We start from the raw sequence: 11125 nt of genomic DNA, 5'->3' as shown, positions 1-11125 counted from the left end.
GAAGCTAAGAAGGTTTTGATGTGTGGAGTGAAGAAAGTAAAATGTTAAGATCAACATTAAAGAAACTTAATTCTTTGAAAACTCGCATGATCATGTGCCTTAGTTTATTTTTATCAGTTTAGGATCAATAGTGTGTAATAAATGTGAGTAGATCTCAAAGTACTAAACTAATGCGCGCACACACACTTAAAATGGTTTTACAAACTTCATCTCTTTAAAATAATTCTTAAAAATCATTTATGGTCTTTTGTTAATCGGTTAGCAAAGCGTACCTAACCAATTAGAAAAAAAGTAATATCGTTCTCTAATTGATTAGAACGTGTGTAACCGATTATGGAGCAAACTTTCCACCTAATCGTTTAGGAACCATCTTAATTGATTAGTCTTTGAACCTGAATAATTACTTTCCTAATTAGCTAGGTCAAACCAATTAGCAGCATAGACTAATCAATTAGAGAGCGAATTCAGCCCATTTTTCTTTCCTTTTTTTTGCCAAATTTTCTCAACTATATAAAGGAGACCTCATCTTCACTTCTCAACACAAGAAATATGATTTCTACTCTTGTCTCTTACTCACTCTCTTTTTAGAAACTATTTTATATAAAAGAGACATATATAATTGTTTCTAATTTGTCTAGCGCGGAGCACAAAGAACCATCAAATGTATATTAGTGATCTAGTAATCGAAGTTCCACCCGATCCTTAGTGTTTGGCGTGCCCTTATGAATTGCGTTTATAGATAGAACCCGTTTTTATAGATCATTGATTGGCCAGTTCGAAATATATAGTATTATTAAATCCTTCATTTATATCCTACATTGAATTTGTTATTTGGTATAAATCTAAGAAGTTAGAGATATGGTCTTTCATTATTTTTTTAAAGGCAATGATATAAGTTAGGTTTAATGCTGGAATCCATTATGCCTACGTACATACATATGTGGGATTTTACATGCCAATTACAAAACAAAAGTGCACAAAAAAAGGAAATAATCCATCATTTGATTGTACCTTATTACCATGTGCGTCCCGTGGAATTTGAGTCAATTAAACCAAGCTGTATTATTCTTCTTACCAAATTTATTGCATTGTACCTTTTTCCTCATAAAAGTAAAGCCAAAAATATACTACCTCCGGTCCCATTTATAAAAAAAGATTCTCTTTTTAGATACATTGAATAAATAATATATCTAGATAGTATGTTGTCCAGATACATTATTTATTTAATGTATCTAAAGAGAGAATCTTTTCTTATAAATGAGACCAGAGGGAGTAGTATAGTTGCCACGTGAAAATTATTCCATTTCAATTTTCATGGTCCCATTTACCTAGAATCTTTTGTCTACTAGTGAATTCTTGAACACTCCAACAGTGTTATTTTCTTCATCCATTCTTGAACCAAGAGAGTCGTCGACCCTGAAATTATAGCTTTTAATCAAAACTACTCAAGAAAATTAATAATAAATGACCTTATTAGAAGAATTAATAAGTCATTTTAGTTTAGTTGAACACATGGAAAGAAAAAAAAATGTATGTATCTTTTTCAAGGTTCTGTCACTTTTGTTTCTTTTGAAATGTTATTATCTGAATTTTGGATCGATATGAAATAAAGTAAGAATTTTATTTGATATGATGTTTGTGTTTGCCTCAATAATTTTGTTTGGAAGCAAAATTGTACTTTGAGATCGTTGGCTAGAATTTAATATGTACTATTAGATAAGATTCCCTGGAAAATAAGTACACGACGTACGAGACTAATTATCGAAATAAATATTTGGTAGACCTAATAGTTTTAGATTAATTCTTATGATCAAATTATTGAATCAAAATGACTAAAAGGAACGTTTGACCCAAATCAAGAGGAATTGGAACAATGCCTATTATTCACCAATTGATAATATACTAATTAGAGAAGTATATACTTTTCCAAGTACCAAAAAATTAGAGAAGTATATACAAGTGGTGTGGTGTGTTATAATCAAAGGTTTTGATAACGGCGAGAGTTTAAATTTCTTTTTATATAAGTTTTAAATTTTCATGAGACAAAGACATATCCAGAAATTAAGGGTGTGAGAAATGAAATTTATCATTACAAAATTATTCATAATTGTTTATTTGTAACTATCATTGATTCTTTAAAGATGAGTGACTAATTCTCCAAATTTAAACTATTCTTAGATGAATTTGTCTAGTGGCGTGAACCATGCAAACTGCTAAGTTTTGTTCTCTGTAAATGAATTTTCTCTTATAATATTCAATTTTGTTTGTGTTAAATGTTTTTCTTCCGTCTACAGAATTGGTAGAAACAATTTAGTTAGCAATAAGACTAGTCGTAGATTTGCATACTGAAATCAAATAGGATTACGAAATTGTTTATGATTGCTAGAGATAGAGCATATTCAATTGTGACGCGAGATGTTTCATGTGCGATAAACATTTATGTTGTTACCTTAGGATCACCGGAGTAATGACAATAACAAAAAGAGTCGTGATTTGAGAGGGGTCATTAAATATTCAAGCATGGATACATCACATGAAAGTGGCAAAGGATTCGAGGGAGACTTAATTATTTCCCTCATAAATTAATTCAACCATTAGTCAATCAATCATGCGCTGCGTATCATCGATTACAATCATGTTTCATTAAACTTTTAAGGGTTAATGAACTTTTTCGTCCCTTTAAATATTTTAAAATTCGTTTTTAGTCCCTCCAAAATTTTTCTTCAAGAAATCGTCCCTTCAAAAATTTTCTTCTGAATTATTGGTCCTTAACGTCAAATTTCGTAGCTAATCGGTGGCTAAATTCGTAGCTAATCTCTAGCAAATTTGACGTTAGGGACCAATAATTTAGACGAAAAATTTTGAAGGGACGATTTCTTAAAGGAAAATTATGGAGGGACTAAAAACGAAATCTGCAATATTTAGAGGGACCAAAAAGTTCATTAACCCAACTTTTAATAACAAATATAATGTCCCCAGTCTTGTCAACTTAACGAATTTTTTTATCGATAAGATTAGAACATACTTGCACTTTGTGATTTTTGTTGGTAACATAATTATTTTGCAATTGAAACACATAGACTTAAATAAGCAATAGTAAACTATTGTACTTGATATTAAAAGTATTTAAAATATATTTTCTTTTATTTCATTTTTTTAATTTTATTTTTCAATTTTAATTTTATCTTTTTTTGATATTATTGAAAGCATCTCTTTGTTACTTTATGTGTTATGATCGTTTAAAAGAATTACAGTTTGATCTAGTATTGAAAGGACTACAAGGGTAATCTAACAAGTTATTTGTGTAGCTAAACTACAAGAGGAGAAGATGATCGGTCCTCTTAGACGTGTTCTAGAATATTTTGGACGACAAACAAACGAGTACAAACTAGTGCATCTGTGATATTTTGATATTAAAAATTACGTTCTTTCATATTTGAGGGTATTAGAGTTTGACTTAACTCATCCTTACAAAACCGGTTGGTAGAGTGAGGATTGCCCCCACTTATAAGCACATGTCTAGGCCATATATTATTCGATGAGGGACTCTTAACACACTCTCTCACGTCCAGGACAAGACAACTGGAGCGTGGAAATAAATGGTGGGTGACCCGATAGCGGAAACCATAATAGGTGGCCCACCGGATCTTAAACGAGGCTCTGATACCATGTTAAGAAATGTGGTTGGCCCTAACTCATCCCTACAAAACCGGCTTGGGACCAAGGATGTCGGGTTGTTCCTTTGGATTTCCTGTTGTTGGATACGGACAAGGTGGTGTAGCCCATGGTTGCCATGGCAGTGAGCTCCATTGTTAATATTTATTTGGGTACGATGGATAAGCCCACTGCTGATGCGGGTAATATGGTGAAGGCCACTATTTTTGCGAAGCACGACCTCCACCACGTTTATTGTTTTGCCCGCGGCCTCGTCCACGTTGTCCTTTACCATTGCTTCGGCCACCACGATTGTGGTTGCCGCGGTTAGGACGGGATGTCGATGAATTAACTGGTACGTCATTGTGAGACGCCATGAAAGATGAATTTTCGACTAAGCTTGACACCTTTTTTTGCAATGTTGTTTCTTCCAGAATGATCATGGAACGGGCTTTATAGAACTGAGGAAGTGAATCAGCATGACGAATTTAGGATCCCACAGTAGCATATGCATCGGTTAGTCCCGAAATGAGTTGAAGAACTAAACATTCATTCGATACAGAGCACCAACATTAGCTAGTTGATCAGAAAGAGACTTGAGATTCTGGAAGTAGGAGGAAGCATCAGAGAATTTCTCCATATGAGTTCGCGAAAATTCTTTCTCTAGGTAGAGAGCCCTAGAATTCTTGTTATCATAAAAAATGTCGAATAAGTGATTCCACGCGATTTCAGCGGTGGAATTATGTTCAATGATAGTGTTAAGAAGATCATCGAAGATTGTTCCATATATCCACTGCAAAACGATGGCGTCGAGACGAAGCCATAACTGTGGATCAGTAGTTTTGAGAGAAGGATCTGCGGCTGGTTCAGAGGGAATAATATGGCCAGTCACTTGAAAAACTCGAGCCTGAATTTTGAAAAGTTCTGACCACGTGTTATACGTGCCCTTTTCAATGCTCAGAGTAATCTTAATGAAATTAGTAATATTCGGGACAGTGAGAGCAAGACGGGTCGTCTTAGGAATGGGAGGTGGAGGAGGAGGGTCGGTACGACCGGTGGACTGTGAGGGAGAGTTGTTGTTGGAGGACTCAAAAGTGTTAGTCATGGCTGTTTTGCAGTGGTTGAAGAGAAAAAGAATGAAAGATGGGAAGAAAATATCTTGGCGGCTGGTTTTAGGGTTTTGTAAGGATGATTTAGGTCAAACTCTAATAGAGGGGCATCTCATTCGATGGAAGTCCTCTGATAGATCCCTACGAGCACCTGGCAAGATTTAAATAGATGTGTTCATTCTGAAGTCCAAATGAAATAAGTGAAAGCTAAAAGATACTTCATTTGTTTGCATTAACGCTTACAGGATGAGCTAAAGATTAAATGGAAACATTGGTAAGTAAAATGATAAATACCGGGGTAGAACTTGAGATATTTTACTCAATAATAAGTTTATACATAAGATGACTAACATTAATAAGTTTGATAAAGGGGATACTCACTCTCTACGACGAGTGAGAAAGGTATAAACTCATGATTAAACGTTTTCCCGTAACAAAAGGAATTTAAGGAGAAACAAGATTGTTACTGGATGATTCAAATAGAAACATCATGTTAAATAAATCTTCTACGTATATGAAAGCGTTGATCGAGATATGTCTTAGAATTAGTACCAACATTATCTAATAGAGACGCTACAAGAAGAGGAAACAAATCATTCGACACATAGAGCATATTATTATATTGTCACAAACAAATTAGGCGCAATTGGATGCTCTGGACAAGCAACTTCCAAATTTCCCAAAGGGATATCATTAGATAAAGTAGGTGCAACAAGCTCTCATATGCGATTACATGGGCGGTGGTTATGAAAGTAGTCAATGCTATTCATAAGGTTATAATGAAGAAGAAACTAATTTCATGTGAAACTTCCAAAGAAATAGTTATTTCTCAAGCACACTTATTCACATTCTTGGAGAAACCATCCAAATTGCCTGTGGAGTGAAAATACTAGTCAAGGGTCAAATCAAGGGCAGCAGTGTCAACCACAATATCATAATAAAAACCCTAGACAACAACAATAGACAAGTCAATAACCATCATATCTAAATCAACAACAATCTCCACAACAATATCTTCAACCATCTCAACACATACTGCAACAACAAATAGAAATGATAATCATCACCGACGTCAACAAGAGAATAATCAACAACCACATCAGGCGAGAAAACCTTCTTAAATAGAGGACACCTTGAACTAGTTCATGCATGTGTCCCAAGAGAATTTCAAAATTATGAAGTTTGATCAAGAATCGAATAACCAAAACACTAAATCATCTATAAAAAATTTAGAGACACAGATTGTACAACTCTCAAAACATAGGGTACCTTTTGAAGCAAGTGATATTTGGGGCAATATCAAAACACCAATGAATAAAATATACTTAGATAGGTTGATGAGAGAACTCATACCACCACTTGGAAAAGAGCAGTAGTAAGAAGCTTACCAAATCAAGTAGAATCAACAAGATCCCCTACCTCCCCACCCAAAACCTATGCCGTGGAATTCATGACTTAGGCTAAATATTTATTTGCAAAAATATACATTAAATCCTAATAATGGATCCCCGCTTTCGAGCAACTGCATTAGAGTACTGAATGATGGATCGTCAATCTAACGTCTTTGAGAGATTTGAGACAAGGAAAATTTGCAAATCTTCTTGCAAGAGCAAGGAGAATTTTTAGTTGTTTATGAAACGAATATAATTGTTGAATTTGATGAAGGAGAAAGAGCAAGTATTGAATTGTTCCAACCCAACAACACCTTAAACCAAATGTGTTTTGGAGCATCTCACTCTAATTTTTTTCTCTCTCTTAATTGTTGTTTTACTTTTTTTAACTATTTTTTTTTATTTGTTGTTATTTTTCTTTAGTTATTTTTATTGGTGTTGATGAGTAGTACTCACCACACTAAATTTTGTAACAATTTTCATTTTTCTATTAATGAAATTGCTTGAATTATATGAAATTTATGTTACACTTAAATTTTTATAACTACTACAATGATAATGATAAATAAGAGTTGAATGTGAAAGAAATTAGGCACCAAATTGTAAATGTTTAAGATAAATGGAAATTCAAAAAGACTTAAGGCTGATAACAAAAAAAGATGGAAATCTAACTCAAATATTTTTCAACTTTTAAAATACCTAAACAAATAAGGTTTAATCTAAGAAAATTTCTTTACCCACCTCCCTATGGGGGTCATCCCCGGCGAAAACCCCAGATTACCCCTATTTCGGAAGTTCATTTCTGAAGTATTTTTTTTTAAAAAAAAATTCAGACTTCGGAAGTGCATCTCCGAAAACACCTCATGGGGGTGTTTTCGGAGATGCACTTCCGAAAACACATTTTTTCAGATTTTGGGGGGTTTCGGAAATGAACTTCCGAATTATGCAGAAACTGTGTTTTTTTTTTATGTTTTTGGAAATAGTCTCGTATTTTTAATTAAAGGAAGCCGGGAAATAAAATAAGCGCATATAAACAGAATTCTACTAATATGATAAAAATAGTAATATGTACAAACCGATCCAAATCCAAATAATAATAGTGTGCTAAAGATACAATCCGAAAACAAAAAGAAATAAACCCGACCACTACTGGGTATGCCTAACCCTCTCTCCCTGGGACCTCCTCTGCCGCCTGTATGCCGCCGCATGGCCCGCATCAGTGACGATCATCTCCATCACGGCGACTGCCTCTGGACCGCCCTGATGAACGACACCTCGATCCAACGCGTCCCGCCCAAGCATCTCTATCCGCTGGCAGATCGGCAGGAGATCAATGGCGTGGTCATCCTCGGCCTGCTGGTTCTCCAGGATCTCCTCGTGTGCTGGCCTAGGAGCGCCGGGAACGTCGGGTCTCAGCAGAGGATGTGACACCCGGTAGAACCATGTGACGTATCCCTCCACACTATGCCAGTCCTGGGTGACCCGAGTGCGACGGTACTCCTCCGGTACCACATGACGCTCCCAATCCTCCCATATGGCAGTGAGCTGCACTCGGGTCACTGTGTCGGGAGCAGCCTCAAAGGGTGACCTAGGTATCATCTGCACAAATCCGAACTGCCGCATGCACCGCTCAGAGAGATACCGGACCATGATGGTAGTCCCGCATGCCAACCAGCCAGAATATAGAGATATGCCGTCAAAGGGGACAATCTGAGTGTAGTCGCTGAACGGCCTCCAGGTGACGTCATCGTGCATCGTGCGGTCCAAGTACCCACGGTATGGTCCCACCGCATTGTTCCCCCTCTGGAGAACGTATCTGGCGGCCCTGGACATGGCGTCAACGTACGCAGGATCGATGTGGAAGCCGTGGATGCGGGAGAAGTAGGAGATGATCCAGCTCTGAAACACAAACACGATAATGTATTAAAAATAAATACGAAACATAAATAAATACAAAACAATTAAAATGAAACGTACCGTAAGTAGTGTGCAGGATCCGACCAACTGCCTCGTCCTCCAGTTGGAGGCCTCATTCAGCTTCTGGTATAGGTATGCCAGAGTAGCTGCCCCCCAGTCCCACTAGTGAACGGTAGTCAGGTCCATGAAGTAGCGGAGGTAGGTCACGTCGACGTACTTGCACTCTTGTCCACAAAGACTGCAGCGCCTACCACATGCATGTACCAGCACCGGAGAGCGCAGCCACGGTGATAATGTGTAAATAGGTCGTCACCCGCATCCTCGGCATCGGCCGCCGCGTCCAGGTGGTGCTCGAAATAGCAGCTCAGTGTGGTGAACCGGATATGAGGCCCAGATGTCGTGATACATTCGTAGTCAGCAGCTTCGGACTCCATGCCCAAATAGAGCGCCATCCACTGACTGGCTTCGACCCTCTGGACCCGGGAGTGGGTCAACAGCGGACCCCTGATCGGCAGGTGGAGAAGACACTGCACGTCATGCAAGGTGATCGTCATCTCCCCAACCGGCAAGTGGAAAGAAGACGTCTCCTTGTGCCAGCGCTCCACAAAGGCCCCCTGCATGTCGTGGCTGATGGTGGTGTACCCCGTCATGCAGAGCCCACTAAGCCCTGAAGCTCTCACCGAGTCGTTAAACCACTCAGCAGTCGGTTTAAACAGACTGAAAATCTTCCGGGCGTGGTTCACCATTTTCAACGGATCTCTCTCCTGTTATAAAAAAAACAAATAAAAGCGTATGTTAAATAGACCGTTAAGAAAATATCGAATAAACGTCTAAATTATAAACGGTTAAATAATGTAGTCGGGCAAATTATAAAAAATACCTCTCCCTCCCAGATACGTCGAGCGACGTGATCGTGGTAGGTAATCAGCACGAAAGTGTCAAAGGGCCCTCCCGGGTATCTGTCCTCTTGCTCATCCTCCTCCCCGAGTGGAGGGTCAACATCCGGTACCCCCTCCGCCTCGTGGTATGGCACTGCCACCTCCTCCTCCTCCTCCTCTCGCTGGCGGGAAGAAGATACCCGAGCCAGCCGACTCCTCGATCCAGATGTAGAGGTACCCTCGTCCATCTCCACGGGGACTCGCACACGTCGTCCCCGGCTCTGCCCCCGTCCCTGTGTCGACGCCAGCTGCGCCGCCGCCCGCTCGCGTCTAGCCGACGCAGTCTGGGTCTCTCTACCCTGTCTGATGCGTGCTGGTTGGTTGTCTGACATGTTCCTGTAAACAATTGAAATCGATTAATATGCGAGACAACAGAAAAAACTAAAAAAAATTGAAATTCTGATACACTTCGGAAGTTCATTTCCGAAACTGGGAATGGAGGTGTTTTCGGAAATGAACTTCCGAAACACCCCTGCGCAAAAGTTCTCTGCAACCTCCAATGGCAGACCCCAAAATCCTAAATCAAAACTATGTTTACACATTCTAAACATCCTAAATATCAGTACAAACCTAACCTAATACATTTTTTGCTATTTGTAAACACCCTAATATAAATTTTAATCATAGATCTTAAAATCAAAATGCTTACCGATTCAATAGATTGGAGGGCTTTTGAATGTAGTAGAGCAACTTGATGTGGAATATAATGTAGCCTTGGAAGTGGTTTGCAGAAAAATCTCTTTGGGGTTGAGTTTGAAGTTGATTTAGGGTAAATGAATTGGGGGAGGGGCTGTTTTGCTAAATCTGCAAAACGCGCAATATTTCGGAAATGAACTTCCGAAATGGTGGTTTCGGAAATGCATTTCCGAAATAAGTCAAATTTTTTTTTTAAAAAAAAAGGCGCTTTTGGAGATGCATCTCCGAAAACACCTTTTTCTTGCATTTCGAAAATGCATTTCCGAAGTCAGGGGTATAAGTGATTTTTCACCAGAGGTGACCTAGAAGGTTGGGAGGTGGGTTAAGAATTTTTCTAATCTAAATGGTCCTTGTGTATTTTTTTTTTATAAATATGAGTGTATTCATATATTAGTGAAATTTTCTAGAACTTATATTATATTTTTACATTTAATTGTCTTGTTATTCACATGCTAAAACATATTTTTATGGTACTTATAACCCCTTAGGACTACCCAATTTTGATTTAGTTGTATATCATTTGCGAGTTCCTTCGAGTCTAAGACACTTCTTTGCTTTAAACTGAAAAAATACTATAAATTCTAAATTGCTTGTAATTGTCTTATCTCCTTTGAATTAGGTAGTCATAAGAAATAATATCATATGTATGACATAGTTTTAAGTTTGGAGTTTCTCTAGAATAGAAATGTTTTCAGTTTAGGGTGGTGGTGTTAAAGAGCAAATATCATAAATGAGGCTGAAAAATGTTGTAGCGGACTAAAAATTTAAAGTAACTAAAAAAATAATAAAATCGTAATCAAAATTTATTAAAATAGAAAAAATATTAATAAAATAATTTAAAACTAGATTATAAGTTCGGTAGTTGATTAAACGTGTTGAAGAACATCCTCGACATCCATTTAAATTACAATTACTTTTAATTAATTGTACATAATATTATTAACTTCTAACATATTTTTCCTCCTTATTATTAAACACAAATTAAAATTTATGTTTTAAATAAAATTATAATTTTTTATTAATTTTTAAATAAAAATATATTTGAAATAAAAGTTATTATTATTATTATTATTATTATTATTATTATTATTATTATTTTTTGAGAATAGAATTTATTAATATTCCTCAAAAAACAGTTACACCCGGCCGATCCCTTAGGATCCAGGCAGCTATTCAAACCAAGCAACAAACATTCAACTAATCACAAGTAGACCAACATCTATATGGTGCCTAAGTCTGTGTTGTACTACACCTCTAATGACAACAGTATACTGTATTTGGTGCAACAAATTTTCCTCTATAGTCTTCTTTTGAAAAATAATTTCATTCCTTGTTTTCCAAATCATATAGCAAGTTTCAGCATGGGGTTCTTTCCTTTGTAGTTTGGAGATATGTAATCTTTTCTTTTAGATCCACTATC

At 37.0% G+C, this 11125-nt stretch overlaps 1 protein-coding gene across 1 annotated transcript; it reads right to left on the bottom strand.

Moving 5' to 3' along the window:
* Positions 1 to 4195: 4195 nt before the first annotated feature.
* Positions 4196 to 4759, bottom strand: LOC131659960 (uncharacterized). The gene has a single exon (XM_058929071.1). It carries the CDS (start codon positions 4757 to 4759, stop codon positions 4196 to 4198), a length of 564 nt encoding a protein of 187 aa, XP_058785054.1.
* Positions 4760 to 11125: the final 6366 nt, after the last annotated feature.

Source organism: Vicia villosa, linkage group LG1, assembly GCF_029867415.1.
Source record: "Vicia villosa cultivar HV-30 ecotype Madison, WI linkage group LG1, Vvil1.0, whole genome shotgun sequence".
NCBI lineage: Eukaryota > Viridiplantae > Streptophyta > Magnoliopsida > Fabales > Fabaceae > Vicia > Vicia villosa.
This window is presented reverse-complemented; position numbering and strand designations above follow the sequence as displayed.

Coding starts and splice junctions, on each gene's coding strand:
- LOC131659960 (XM_058929071.1), bottom strand. CDS start 4,759: ATGACTAACACTTTTGAGTCCTCCAACAACAACTCTCCCTCACAGTCC.